The 15,897-nt window shown below is 38.1% G+C and overlaps 1 protein-coding gene across 3 annotated transcripts in view; it reads left to right on the forward strand.

Annotated features, from left to right (window-relative positions):
* Nucleotides 1-327: 327 nt before the first annotated feature.
* LOC129765248 (host cell factor) overlaps nucleotides 328-15,897 on the forward strand; it is a 36,826-nt gene continuing 21,256 nt past the window's right edge. For 2 of the 3 annotated variants that reach the window (XM_055765351.1, XM_055765353.1), the window contains exons 1-2: nucleotides 328-531; nucleotides 7,218-7,745. In XM_055765351.1, the coding sequence (XP_055621326.1) occupies nucleotides 7,532-7,745 (214 nt within the window). In that variant the 5' untranslated portion in view covers nucleotides 328-531; nucleotides 7,218-7,531. Of the gene's footprint in view, nucleotides 532-557; nucleotides 690-7,217; nucleotides 7,746-15,897 lie in introns of those variants that run through there. The other variant, XM_055765352.1, reaches the window with a different exon arrangement.

Below are 15,897 nucleotides of genomic sequence, written 5' to 3' on the forward strand. Positions count from 1 at the left end.
GCAAACAAAATTGTATTTGTACATATTTCAAACCAAACTTTATCTGTCAAAAAGTATCAAATATTTCACCTTCGTGCAAACAGTGTACCACCACCTTAATGTAATTTGTTTTCCAAACAGATACAGTAAATTTTCAAGATAAACACAGAGCTGTTTCAGCAAATCGATTCACATCCTTTATTTAGGAATCCTGAAGCAACTGACGGTCCGATTTTGCTTCATGGGTTTACCTCGCGACAGCCCGCTATCGCCAGAAATCCTGCTCCGGCGAAATGCGCGGTACCCCTATTTCGCCACTGCTTGGTGCCAAAAATTTTCTCGGTCGCCATTACGGTCTCCATCAGCATCATCAGCAGCTAGCGAGTGAAGCTTCTCCTGTACGCGGACGCCATTGTTTATTTTTTCAAACGCTCAAGTGAATTCCTGTTTCCCCGGGTCGCGTCCATGGTCGAAAATAGTGCCCGTTTGGTGTGTTCTGCGGTGATCAGTGCCAAAGTGATGAAATCTTCATCGAAAGACGACTGATTGAAGGTGATTTCTTGCTTTTCAGCACCTAAAGTTGCTCAATCTCAGAGCGAAGGGAATTTGAATTTTCCTAAAGTACGAACTCTGCGGCGGGTGAAGTTCTCCTAGGTATTCGTGACCTGGGAAGAACTCTTCTGGCAGCCACGGTTAGATAGGGAAACGCAGTGAGTGGAAAGAGTGATGCGAATGCCGCTGTTAGTGCGAATGAGATAGGAGAGCCATAGTTGTATCTTGCTTTTCTTGTCGTTTGGAATCGGAGCGGGAGACGAGATTGTGACAGATTGGGTGGCGAAATGTAGTCTATCCTGCTTGCTCATATGGATGTAAGGTTGGACCGAATGCGTGTGTTGTGTGTGGCCGGGTGAGCGATATTTTTCGGAATGATTGTAAGTGCGATAGCAATACATACGGTTTGGTCTCGGTCATGCGCAGTTATTTGTGTATATTTACTATTTCATGGCGCGTAATCATATCAAATCGCAAGAACGAGACGATGAATTGGGTGATGGGTTGAGGATGGTGTTTACGGTGGAACTTTCTCCGCTGCTGCGTTTAGTAGACGTTAATCTTTTTACAAGTTATTCACAAAAAATATTCCATTTCACGGTGAAAAAGGAAACGAACGGTATACCATTGAACTACGTTGTATAAGTTAGTAATATGTCAAATATAATAATGGGTTTTCATGCAGAACAAACACCTTTAAAAACTAAATCTAATAATTCAACTTGAATGGAAAACTTTGTTTCCTTCATGTGGTAAAATAATCTCACAAAAATTCTATCTCATCTCGGTTTTCAAAAAACTCAAACGATGCTAGTAAATGGAGTCCGATTGAGCTGATATTTACCTCAGGGTAGTTTTTCGTGGAAATCAACATTTTTAATCAAGTTTCCTTCAAAAATTTGAAGGTCACTTTTTTCCCATACATCTACACTGAGAGAAATAATTAGTAAATATAACGAATTTTTTGGTAAATACTACCAATCTATAGTCATTTTCGACCGTACTAATAAACACATATGTCAAGCAGAACCATGATTCGGAAGCCCAATATCGGCTACATTTTCTCGCCGAAAATGCACGTATCAGAATTATATCCTTATTATACCTCCGTATTGCCTTATGGGAACAATGAAAATGGTTAATACGCGCTTTTCTCACCAATTTTCAGATATGACAATATCCAAGCTTACTAATGTTATCGAGTAAAATATACTAATCTCTGGTAGGGATGCGGGTTTGTTGACAATATGTACAAAAAATTTGTACATTCTACTAATTTTGCATTACCAAATGTATTTAGTAGTTTTCGACCGAGGATTTTTCTAAGGGTATTGGCACTCTAACTTACGTATAAGTGTCTCCGGAGCCGAAATTAGATAGCAATTTTATTTTTCGCACGGGAACTCATTTATCTTTTGTATTTGTTTGCACTGTTTTGTTATGTTTTAGTGCTACGAAAATGCGTATTTGGGATTTGTACTCCAGTGAAACTAATACGTAAGTAATGATCTCCGATTTTTGAAATTAATCGTTCATCCACTAATCGGATTTCAGCAGTTTGTTATTCGATACGATTGATCACCCCAAATAATCGATTAATCGTCATACTGAGAGAAATAATTAGCTAGACTAATATTTCTCATTTGTTAGAAAGCCATCTGGAAACAAAAAAAAATATATCTATGACATAACCGCAAGGTTGACGTGGGACCACCTTAGCTTAGTAATAATTTGTTTGTATTTATTAAACTTTTGATTGAATGAAACAATTTCCGAATTCAATTGAATTCAATATATTTGCGTTGTGAGACCGTATTAGGGAAACGCAATCTAGTCTACACGAAGGCAAGCGAGTACAAAAGTATTCACAGATTGCATGTATTTGCAATGCCGATTTCCCCAGACACCTTGGTTTAGAAGTCTTTATAGGTAAACAGATTTCAGTCGGAATAAAAATACTCCCGACCTGCATGAACTTGCAATCCCAATTTCCCTAGACAACTTGGTTCTGAAGCCTGTGTTGAGGAAACATTTTTTAGTCGGAACAAAAATGCCCCCGATTTGCATGAATTTGCAATGCCAATTTTCCCAAGCTCCTTGGATTTGAAGTCTGTGTTAAGGAAACACATTTCAGTTGGAACAAAAATGCCCCGACTTGCATGTATTTGCAATGCCAACTTCCCCACGCTTCTTGGATTTGAAGTCTGTGTTAGGGAAACACATTTCGGTGGGAACAAAAGCTTCCCCTACTTTCATGTATTTGCAATGTCGACTTCTCCAACGCTGCTTGGTTTTGAAGTCTGTGTTGGGGAAACCGTAAAGCGGGAAAATCAAAACGAGGCAGCTAGGGCGTTCAGATAACGGTTAACATTTTACAGTTATTCAATTATTTATCTAATGAAAAATAACATTTTATTAATTGCGATAGATGCGTAGAAATATTCCCTATCAATTGATGCAAACATCTTTCCGATCCAGTAGAAAATGTTCGAGTTATAAGCACTCGAAATCTTGCATTTTTTCCTACGTGTTCAGTGTTTATGTTTTCATATTGCCCCCATATACTCCGGTTAGACGTAGTCCCACGTCAAAAGTGTTCATTCCGCCTGAAAATCAATTATCTTTTACGTTCCCCTAAACTCGTAAACGAACCTTAATGCCTTCAATGCGAATTGAGCTTTTACGAGTTTAGGGGAGCGCCAATGACAATGATTTATTTTCAGGATAGACCTGCAGTGTCCGTACTTTTTTTCACGATTAATCGACGTAAATTATTCGTTCGCTCCAATTATTGGTTGTTCAGTATTCGTTCCATTAATAATCGATTTCTGTAGGAAGTATTCGATTAATCAAACGATTATCGGAGATCACTATACGCAAGTACCAAAACTGGGAACGAACAATATTTTTTGTTGTGTTTTTCCGAATGATTATGCATAAAAACATCATTTTATGATGAAAGATGAAAATTGTCAAAAAATAACACTATGCGAACTATGCGTAGAACGCCAAATTTAACATTTAGGTAAAGCTAAATACCGGAACATTGTTCTAATTGTTTACTAAGAAACCAATTTTTATCACTACTTTCACCATTAGTAGTCTGAGAAACCAATCGTAACTGTTGTTCAGTCATTTTAGTTAAACGTTGAAGTCTTGGAACGAAAAATATTACGTTGAACGTTTTGACTAACCGCATTGAACACAATTACGTTGCACGTTAAGAATTTGAAAATAATTACTAAAATTGTTAGAGTGAGGTTCGACACAATCCGCAGAGACGTGACACGACCGTTACACTATAACGCACTAAATGACAGTAGTTTTTGGGCATTGGCTGAGAAACGGTTCAATGCGTTTACATAATCACATCACTTACCTCAGTGAATACTGATTCATACCTCTCCTTACTAAAAACCACGCTATAGAGGCGACCCTTCTGGCCTTCGGGCGGCGGTTATCATATTAACATTCCTTCCCTTCCCCTGGTGACTGTAAGGACGTGGCCGGCGTCGTTATTGACAATTTAAAGCTTCGAATCACCTAAAATTGCACAACGAGAATGATCTGCTAGTCCCAAGCGTCATTTTGTGTGTTCTTTGTGCAATTTGGTCGGTTCAGGTCAATCACGGAGAGCAACTACGAAGTGTACAGTCTACCCAAGCTCAAGCTCATTGGCTGAGAAACGGTTCAGTGTGAATCTCGTTTTAAAATTTCTAGAAAACCTTTCAAAACATTCCCGTTGGAGAGAATCATTTGTTACAATGTCATTTGATTTAAGGCGAAGGTTAGAGGATTTTTTTATCTCTTGTTTATGTGATTCAGACCATTTTCAACTATAAAAGAGCCGGATGTAATCGTCTACATGTTTGTCTTCTTGATACATACAGAGAATTCGTTTATTATGACTCCGCTTCTATTGATCAAACGCTTAAAATGACGTAGCCACACAACAAAGGTCGGTTTCTGTTCAAATTCTTTGTAAAAATGTCGGATACAATAACTTTCTTTACATTGCATGTTGCCTATTATGATCTATTTTTAATAAATTATATCCCTTTATAATGACCGACATTTTTTCACAGAACGCTTTGTTTGACGTCCATTTATTATGACCCGTTTGTCAATTCATTTCGATGTCATTATAAACGGATTCCGGATTTAAATTACACAACGTTTTTTCGATAGTATTCCAGCGGCTTCATACAGCTTCCATTGTTCCAATAATAATGCACATGTTTAAATGTAAATGTTCCAATAAATTTGGATGAACGCTTTATTTCTCGTATAAAATATATATTGCATGGAATTGAAAATTGTGCTTATATTCATTTTATATTATAATGATGAGTTTAAGCAGAAATATCAGGAAATTTACTAAATAAAAATGATTGGGTCTTCGTGTTTGAAGTAATCAAATAACACTAAGTAAAAATTTTCATGAACTTGTTAACAATTAAGAATTAAAAAAGCGAATGTCGACATTGTACATTCGCCATTGCGGATATACTGTTAACACCATCAAAAGATACTTGTCGAAATTTATCTGACGTTAAATTCACATGTTTGCACTTTTTTGATACACATGTGTTATAAATTTTCGACAAAAATTGTCAATCGAATCATACGATAAATAGAAAAATCATCCAAATTGCATTATTAAACTGGGTCGTTTCGCTTATCCTCTTAAGGAAGGACGGGGTAAGACGGCCACCCTAAGCGTGGAGTACAATTAAACACAATTTATACATTTTTGATGCATTTCTTCAAGTCAGCATCGATCTTTAAAATGTTTTCCACAATCATGTTGATTCTCAGAAAGTTTACTTCTTATTTCATAATGTTATATGATAAATCAAAAAAGGTATGAAAATGGTGCTACTAAAATCAGGCCGGGTAAAGTGGTGGGGGGTGAGACGGCCACATGAAATAACGCGTGATTCTAGCCTGTATACGATAATTGTTTCCGGCAAAATCGTACTACCGATCAAAGCCGTTGTACTTTACATCAAAGACGACGGTGTTATTTCCCCTGAACTACCTATAATATGCTTAATACGCAACCTTTATCATAATAACAAAACTATTATATGTGGCATCTGAAAACAAAGCAAATTTATCATGAATACGCCTCGAGTTATGCAACTGACAATTCAACTGGTGCGACGTGCGCTCAAACGATATCCTTTATGACAAATCACATCTCTTACAATAGTGGCCGTCTTAACCCCGGTATGAGTCGAGTAAAAGTGCCTAATAATTCAATGAAATGCCGTTTTCTATATAAGCATGTTAAGTGTGACCTGTGTGTTTACTATTATAACATTGGTTTCACGAGACATGTATATATTCACCACTAAAACACTAAATTTCTAGCGAGCAAAATTATAAATCGGTGCTCGTCGCCATCTGAAACACACGCCAAAATGGGTATGCATGATTGAGGGTAATGCAATACATTAAAATAATGTAATATAATTGTTAAATAGTTGGTTGTTTCAATAATCTAGAGTGGCCATCTACAAACCCCTACAAACGATTTGTCTGTGACACCAAATTTGGATGCACTCTTCTAAAAGTTAGCACTGAACGCACCCTCTTCAAATTGTGCGCTCAATTCAATGTGCATAAATGAACCATAGGTAGGCGGACGAAATTCTCAATGAAAATAATCTCGCTTCAATGATTGTGTTACAAATAGAGATGTGCCATCCGCTCATGAGCTGTTCCGAAGAATCGACTCTTTGAAGTGAGTTGACGCGGAACAGCTCGCAAAAAAAATCAAACAGCTCTTCAGCTCACTTTGAATATGACGAAGGAGAGAAAAGAGCTGTAGAATTGAAGAGAGTGTGTGAGCTGTAAGATTCAAATGAACTGACCGTCTCTCGCTCTTCGTGTTAAGACATCAGTTTAGTTTCATTTGTCCCTCGTCTTTTCAACTGTTATATTCGCGTTGACGGCATTGAGCTTTGTTTACCAGTTTAGGGGGCGCCAAAAATAATAATTGGCTCTCAGGCAGAATGAACACGTTTTTAAAATTCAAATTATTAATGAAAATTAACTTCTGTGTATCAAATGAGTATTCTATTTCAATGAAAAACACTTTGTTTGCAGGCGGTGCAAAAATCTCATGAGATTTTTTTTTTTTTGAAGAAAACTTTCTATTGTAATGTAAAGCCTCAGTAAAAATGTCGGAAATGTTGTACTCGCCGAGTCTGTTGTAAATAATAGTCTGGAATACGTGTTTCAAGTAATTAATAATATGGTGTGAAAAATTTCATTTGAATTTTAACATTTTCAAACTGGCTATCGAGTTTGGGACCCAAATTGAAAGTCGGCACTGACAACTGAGCTGAAGAGCTGTTCATAAAGAACAGCTCATTTAGATGAGCTAATATGATCAGAGCTGTTCATCATGATGAGCTGATTTGCACACCTCTAGTTACAAATAATAACATTCCGTATTGTCTCTATACATCAAAGTTGTCAAATGCAAATTTAATTGAGTCAAATTTTTTAGTTCGGTAGTAGTTTCCCCGTTCGCGCATGGCAAAGCCATCATCTCACTCACACTAACGGCCGATACCTGCTTATGCGCTGACGAGCGCTCACAACACCCTTGCACATACCTGGAAGTAAACATACTCCGTCTTGCTCTAATCTAATGTTACTTTCTCACTCTGTAGGTCGGATGAAAAGCTCGTACATATTCGAGAGAAGGGGAGCGCCGAACAGCAACGCAGAAGAGCGAAGCAAAACAGACAGTTCAGTAGTCCGTAGCCAGTGAAAAAACGTAGAGTTTGGCTTGAAAAATTCTTCAAGAGGAAGAACGGTCGCCAAGAGCCCAAAAACTGACAAGTGAAAAAGTGCTAGGATTTTCAATGAAAAATCAACTTAATGTAGTTTGTAAGGTACAGAAGATTTTATCCGGTGTAGCGTAGTTCGATCGAAGACAGCAAAATCGTGTATTTCGAAGTGAAACGAAGCAGAATATCTTCCCATGACAGCCATCTCGGAATCGGCCGGTGGATCCGAGCTGGTCCCAGTATCGGCCAAAAATAATGCCATCCTCCGATGGAAACGCGTTACAAATCCGAGCGGACCGCAGCCACGACCTCGTCATGGTCATCGGGCGGTTAACATAAAAGAGCTGATGGTCGTTTTCGGTGGTGGCAACGAAGGAATCGTTGACGAACTTCACGTATACAATACAGGTAATTGGCAATCATTTGACCGTTGATTAGTCCTCATTTGCATTGCAGGAATTTTGACTAGAAAATTTTTGTTGATAGCGGTTTTCCTTCGGCGTTTTCAAACATTTCTTGATTTGAGATGTCAAACGCTCTCCGTCGAGAAGCGGCAAGATGTATGTTACGAAGAGAGAAGGAAATGTTTTCCCAATCTTTCACCACCACTGTAGGAAATCATCATCTACAGTGGCCCCAGTAAGTGTAGCAGAATCGACGCCATGTTGAATTTTTCTGCCTCGCAGCGATGTCTTCCTCCAAATGCAAGAATTACCATTCACTACACCATAGAGCGGCACAGAAGTTGTTGTGTTCTTCTGCGCGCACTTCGGCCACCAGAGCGAATGCGCTTCGCGGCAATGGCGATATTTGCACAGAAAAAGAAGGCAATTGTGCTGCTCCGTATCGAATGGCGAATATTGGAAAAGGACCGCGCGCGCTTGTTTACACCCGATGGAAATAAAAGTGAGAGTGAAAGAAACAAAACTGTTTGGTTTGCAGTCTGAAATGGGTTGATTAGGATACACTGCGCGGCGAAAAAGAAGGCAGATAATTCGAGTAAGCATAGGGGAAGACTCGCGAGGAAATGATACACTAGAAGAGTGCAGTTCATTGAATGTTATGCTTTCTGTACACGGGATTGAATGAAACGGTCCGAGCGATTCTGGAACATTTGGATGTTTCAAACCTATGCTTAGAGACAGTGTGGAAGTTTTGGCTCGCGATCCGATGTATAATGGACTTCTACCTTCGTGTGGAGGGATTGATCCGTTAATAAAACATAGACAAAACTGGATGGAAGTTTAACATATCTCGTATTTGGCAAAATACTAAAAAAATAATGAAGTGCTTCAGCAAATTACTCTATAATGAAATGTAACCGACAACAAGGAGTAGCTCATGCTGATGTCTCAGCAGGCATAATCTGAATCTCATCTCTGAGAAAAATCCTAGGGAATATATTGGTGGAACCAGGTAGATGAATGCAGGACTGAATGTCTACGAACAGAGAAAAATATTTCCATCACATTCAATCAAATCAATCCCAATTCAAAGTTTTGAAAAGTTAATGCAAACGATACGCGTCCATTATAAAAGAGCTAACGAATAGAAGACAATGAGCAACAATTGAATAGAATACATTCAAAATATGATTGTCTCCCTATCACTGTTTATCACCAATGGCAAGAATATTCTTGGGAAGTTACGTACCGGGTCTGTACCAAGTAGCCGCAAGTTTCAACTTCAACTAAGAAAAAATAGATTGCCGATAGTCATGAATAACAATGGACCAATAAAGCTACCCCGGAAAGATGACCAGATGTTTGTCCAAATACAGATGAACGGTGGCAATCTGCCGGATTTCTTTGGAACTCGGGCTTCGCGCTTAACACTTAGCAAAGCGAAGTACTATGCGATATACTACTCAACGTGATATTAGAAGTTGTCCGACAGACAGGGTAGGTCCAATATTGTCGATGATTTACGTGGCAGAACGGATTTGACTTTAGGTGGTGGTATTGTATTATAGAGACTTTAAACTTTTTCAGTTCATTCGTCTCTAGACAAGACTTTAGGTGGACGAGTTTATCCCTTTGAACTAGCTGATAACAGACATGACAACCGTGAAATTCGAAGACGCATTGTCAGTCCAAATTTCAATTGAAGGGCTCAGAATGCAAGGGGTGTAAGTGACTTGATCGATTTCTCTTCATCAACTTTTTATTTAGTTAATAACTCCACTGCAAAAACTTTCCAATTTATGTTTGCTATAGAATCCGATAGATGAGGTTCCGACTAGGGATTGCATTACCGTGCCAAAATTTCAATAACCGGTTATTCGGTAATGAAAATATCATTACCTGTAAAACAGGTAAATTACCGGTAAAAACACACTTTAAAATACCCTATTTTCTTGAAGAAACGGTTTTTATTTAGAATGATTAGTTTACAAAAAAACATTTTGCAAGTTTTTGTCGGTTAATGTAATACTTAAGGACACAGAGAATGTTAATTCTGTCGTCTTCTAATCTAGATCGGATCTCATTATGTTGGGCGTACAGTACGAAGGGTATTTGCCTCTGATGCCCTCTGTACGAAAAGTTTTGTCCGAGGGTTTTCATCAACCCGTTTATAGAAGTTGAGCTTGGGTTGGACGTTGATACCTTTGATTGTTGCAATCGTCGTTCAAGTTTTTCCTTGATGCTCATTTGCAGGTTTCGCATCGTCCAATGGATTTTTTCCTCATGTTGTCCAGCTACTGAATCAATATCATCATCGTTAAATTTGATCAAGTCAGGAACAATTTAAAATACCTGCTTGAGCAATGCAGTCCGTGACGTTTGATAGAAGATGCCAAAGTCATAATTAATTGTATAACGATCACGAGCAGAATGATTATTCATATACGGTAACAGGTCTCCATATACGAAACGTGTTTCTGCAATCCTTTCAATGGGGGCTTAAAGCATTTGCTTCGAAATTTCCGATAGTTGCTCCGATAGCTATTCTAGCATAAATTGCAATCTGACGTCAGCTTCATAAAGGGTGCATTTCTTCTGCAATAGCAGTTCAAAAGCGACCAGAACTGTTTCGAGGGCATCAACCCATTTTTTATCGCTGTCAGTTCTTCATCGCTGAAGCTTATCTTGTGTTTCGTTTTCAGATCGAGCAGCGATTTTTTGAACTGAAGTTCTAAGGTCGTAGGTCGGAAGTCATAGATCTTATTTGATTCTCGAGTAATATTTCAAAGCGGCATAAAGGCAAATATTATTTATGGCGTAAAAAATTACCGAAATTACCGGTTATTGATTGTAAAATTACCGGTAATTCGGTAATGGAAAATGACCAGGTGTTACCGGTAGAACCGGTAACGGTAAAACCGGTAGAACCGGTAACGGTAAAACCGATTAACAATCCCTAGTTCCGACCTATTTTCCACATTGGTAAATACAGCTGGGAATGTATTTGCAGCTAAGTTATGACCCAAAGAGAGAGTCGATGTAGAGAAATCGATCAAATCACTTACACCCCTCTCATTCTAAGCCCCTCAATTATATACCGAAAGGTCTGAAATAGTCAGAAGCAACAGTTTTCGTAAAAGAAAATCATTTAAAGAAGTTTTATGTGAAAAGGGGATAAAGCCCGGAATACTCGTCAATATTAGGTTGGGGATAGAGTAATCCATTATTTTTGGATGATTTTCAAAACTATTTTAATGTGCTTCAGATTGCCCGATTTGGGTCAAATATGCACCGTTTTGTTGTAAAATTTGTTGTCATTCTAAAAGTAGCTTCATAGTGTTCCTATCATAGAAGTCGTCTTATTGGCGTAAAACTAGCAATAGATTTTTACAATCTTTTCCTGATCCTAACTTATTATCACTCTGGAAATTTTTCAGTGCGAGAAAAAGGTGGAAGTCGATAATCACCTGGTACCAGGTCCGGACTATATGGTGTATACATTGAAGCATCCCAATCAAACCCTCGGAAATGTGTGGCCTTGCGTTGTCCTGATGGTACACAATACCTCTCCTGTTGGCCAATTCTGGACTTTTCTGGTCAATCAATAGCTTAAAACGGTCAATTTGTTGACAGTAGATCTCTGAGTATAGTGTATTTCACAAAAAAATTGGAAAAAAATTTGAAGAAATATTTTTAAATTAAATTGCACGTATTTTACTGTTGCAGTATCGGCACTATAAACACCATTCACAATTCCAGCGGCCTAGTTTGAATTTTCGCCTTTTTAAAACAAGTCTAAATTTGAAATTGTATGAACGATATTACGCGAGATTTTGATCACTAAAGCCAGCTACTGAGAAAATAATGGATTACCTTTTCCCCAACCCAATATATCGGTTATACTGATGGTAGGAACATGTAGCAGGGTATGGGAAGAACTTGACCAAACAACTCTTCAAGAATCACTCGTGTTTTATATCAATCGGTCTAAAAATGAGTCAAAGCTAGTTTAGAAGTGTATTTTATACTTGAAACAACTGGTTGCAATTAACGATATTAACCTATACTGGGTGCATGGTCACCGATGTGTAGAAGGAAATGGGAAACAGCACCTCAGGTATTCCAATACTTGCTTTCCAATGGTATTGTATACCCATTTTACCGCCATGCGGTTACTGACCATCAGCATTTCCGTTTTGTGATGGGCTATCTGCAATTGCTTATTTTGCATCTGGCGTATGATCATGTCTATCGATTCGGCCGGCAGCATTTCCATCCGTTCCATGACTCCTGTCACCAGGATAATGATGTCATCCGTAAAGCCAGTTATCTCCACTCGAGACAGACTGAGCTTTAGTATCCCATCGTGCATGCCGTTCCAAAGCTATGGGTCCAGGATAGAGCTCCTGAAATTCAATCATTGTCTTTGACGCTCTCCTAACTCGTAAAAGAAACTCAATGGCGTCAACGGGAATTGAGCTTCGTTGATGGGTTTAGGGGAGCGCAAAAGATAATAGGTGATTTTTAGACGGAATGAACACTTCATTGATTCCAGATGGCTTTTCAGCAAATGAGAAATATATGTCTAACTAATTATTTCTCTCAGTGTAACGATTAATCGTTTATTTGGGGCGATTAATAGTATCGAATAACAAACTGCTGAAAAGTATTCGATTAGCTGATGAACGATTAATTTCGAAAATCGGGGATCACTAGGCATCTGCGTTCCTATCTAAAGGCCGGTTGTGAACGTGACGTGAACAAATACTTTTTATTTGTTAATAACGCATCAATCCATATATAAAACGCGAGGAAAACACATTTCGGCTGGTTCGTCTCTCTTACATCCATTTTTGGAAGAATGTCGGGAGTGAGAGGTATGTTTTTAACCACTACGCCAGATCGCCTCCACACATTTTCTGGTTGAAAAACATATTTAAACACAATTCATATTGATAATAAAAAGAAGTAAAGTTTTTCAAATGTTTGATTTTTGCCTATTCTTTCGGAATGTTTTCATGATGTATTGAATTCTATTAGTCAACTCATTTGATAACGATAACGATGAGATTGCATAAAATACACAGTCGACCGTTTTGTACCGGCGACCTTTCTGAATTTATGTTCATAATGTAGTTTGTTCTCCAAGTCAAGTTCATTCATTTGATACACATCTCAATTAACATTTTTTAAACTAATATAAAACCATCCATTTTCTAGCGACGGCCAAATTGAATTTTTTAAGATAACGGAATACAAAGTATTATAATGACAGCAGAGATAAAAGTGTGTTCTAAATTTCAGATCAATTAGTCAAAAGGAACGGGGTCAAATTTTTATTGATGTGGGACAACCCTACAAACATACAAACATACAGACAGACAGGTCAAGTTGAATTAAACCGTTGAAAAAAGTAAAAAAGGCTATTTTGTTACAGAAGCTATCTTGGATTTTATATTTCCATAAATAGCTGTGATCTACTGGTCAACCCACTTCATTTGATACCCATTTTGATGGGGTTTGTTTTGACAAAATATGTAATCCGCCATTTTGGATTTGCATTCCTCGTGAATAACTGTGTTCTATTAGTCAAGCCCTTTCATTTGATACCCGTATTGATGGGCTTTGGGAAAAACCCATATTGATGGGGTTTTGAGAAAATATGTAATCCACCATTTTGTAACGGCCGCCATCTTGGATTTTCAAAATCATGAAATACGCAGTTTTATAATGACTGCAGAGATAAAGGTGTGTTCTAAATTTCAGATCAATCGGTCAACAGGAAGGGGTTGAAATTTCTATTAATGTGGTAAAGCGCTACAGACAAACATGTTACAGACATACAAACCTACAAACATACAAATTACAGGGCAAGCTAAATAAAACCGTTTAAAAATGGATTAATTCAATATTTAATACGATTCTGAGTTTCCACCGTGGATACGAGATGTTGATAAATTCACCATAGTTCACCGACTTCGGTGAACGTGAACGTGAAAACAGTGGTAAATAAAGACGTTCAAATATTTCCCCGTTCATGTTCACCTTCGAATGTACCAAGGCAATCTGGAAATAATTTCACCATGCACTGTAAAAGGATATGTTGAACAAATCTAGAGTTTTCAGTGAAAATTTCCATATAGATGCAATTTCATTCAATCGGATCTCTGCACGGGTTGATTCGTGAACAACTATACATTTTCTCCGAATTACTTTATTGTAGCTCGATATTTATTTACTTACTACCTTTTTTTCTAGTTCTTTTTTACTTTTTTTTCTCTTTTCTTCTGCTATTCTTCATCTCTTCTGCTATTATTCTTCTCTTCTCTTTTCTTCTCTTCATTTCTTCTCTTTTTTTCTTCTTTTTTTTCTCTTCTCTTCTTTTTTTTATTTTTCTCTTCTTTTCTTCTCTTTTCGCTTTTAGCCACTTTTTAGTTTTTTTTCTTATTTCTTTTAACGATCGCGCTTCAATCGTTTTTCTTGTTGTCGATGTCGCTTTGGTCGTGCCTGTATCTCACCCTGGTCGACACTACCGCCTTGATTTTCGTCGTCGCTCTGGTCGTTCTTTCGTTTCCTAAGCAACTCTTCTGCTGGTGAATATTTCTTCCTTTTTCCGAACGGTTCCGAAGAATCTCTGGCGTCGCTCGCCACAGGGGCTCCCACTCGTCAAATAAAGCGTGAGGAACAGGAAGGTTCCTTCCACGCACCCGTTGCCTCCATGAGTGGAGCAACATATCAAAATACAGTCCACCCCACAGTTCCCAACAGACGGAACAGATACCCTGCATTCAATCATCCGGGAAAGTCTCGGTGTACCAGATATTCCAGAATAAAGTATGCAACATTCGCGTGGTGAGTGCTGGATTGGCTCGAGAATCTCGGCTGATATGCAGTCGATCCCTACGGCTTTGTTGGCTATATCATGCAATGGTGGAGCCTCCGTGCTGGCGCGGGTGATGCGATTCACTGGAGGCGGCTTTTGCCGAAACGTCTGTGACTAATTCACACTCTCGGAGCAAATGCTTGAACCAGCGACTGATCTGGTCAATCGGGTCGGTTAGCAATTGACCAGTCGGTCCTTTAAGAGCATCCTTGTATTCATCCTAGCCCCGTTCAGGCGTCGTGAAATATTATAGAGGAGACGAATGTACCTGTTGCAAGGTTTCTTTCCCCTTCAAACCACTTCAAAGTTGGCCAAAAATTTGTCTATCTTTTTAATCTTGTGTACCCCCGGCTCAGTTTGCCTAAATAGTAAAAGCATCTACAACTCTTTAGTTTTGATCGTGTTAGGCATCTAGAACAGGGGTAGTAACTCTGGAATATTCCGTTCTAGGCCTGTTACGACTGTGTCACTCTGATGTTTGTTTGTTTTGTTATTGCTAGGATACGCTATTTTTGCATTTTCACATGCGAGAGCGTGTGAATGAGAATGAAATTCAACAAAATCATCCCTTCTTTTTCACATAAATTCGCAGAAGCCGAACATAGTAGGCATCGTTCAAATAAGCGTCGTAGCAGTTTGTAGAGAGCCGCCGGCAGCGTTCTGATACTGTTTGTAAACAATACCGACAGCAATTTCAATATGGCTGAAAGTGCATTTCATATGATTGTTTCACCTGCTATATATAGAGGCGCCTTGAAGGAAACTAGAAAGGGGCGATCTGTCAGATAGGTGTAAACAAAGCATTGAAGGTGAATTGCTGAAAAGTAAGCTATTGATTGGAAAAACCTGGAAAGAAAACGATTGCTGGAGAAAAAACCTGAAAAGAAAAATAGGATTAGCTGAAAAGAAAATAATATATTGTAAATTCTGAGTAAAATACTAAATGTAAGTTATGATGAAATTATTTGTATACCGTTCTGAATCATCTTTCGGACACTTTGTTCTAATATCTTGAAATTCTTAATGCACTGATGATATAACTAAAAAAATAATATCACAATTGCTTCTTTAAAGTAATCCCTTGGTTTCACTATCATTTCATATGAAAACTACATTTGAATTATAACACAATCGGCAAAAATCTCACAACACTACTCTTCATCGTAGAATTTACCCGTTCATAAATATTCAAATTTCTCCCGTGTTTCATCAGTTCTCATCATCGTTAACAGTTTACTGTGATTGCTTGGTAAGTGTTTCGCAGTTGATTGTA

Source organism: Toxorhynchites rutilus, chromosome 2, assembly GCF_029784135.1.
Source record: "Toxorhynchites rutilus septentrionalis strain SRP chromosome 2, ASM2978413v1, whole genome shotgun sequence".
Classification (NCBI taxonomy): Eukaryota; Metazoa; Arthropoda; class Insecta; order Diptera; family Culicidae; genus Toxorhynchites; species Toxorhynchites rutilus.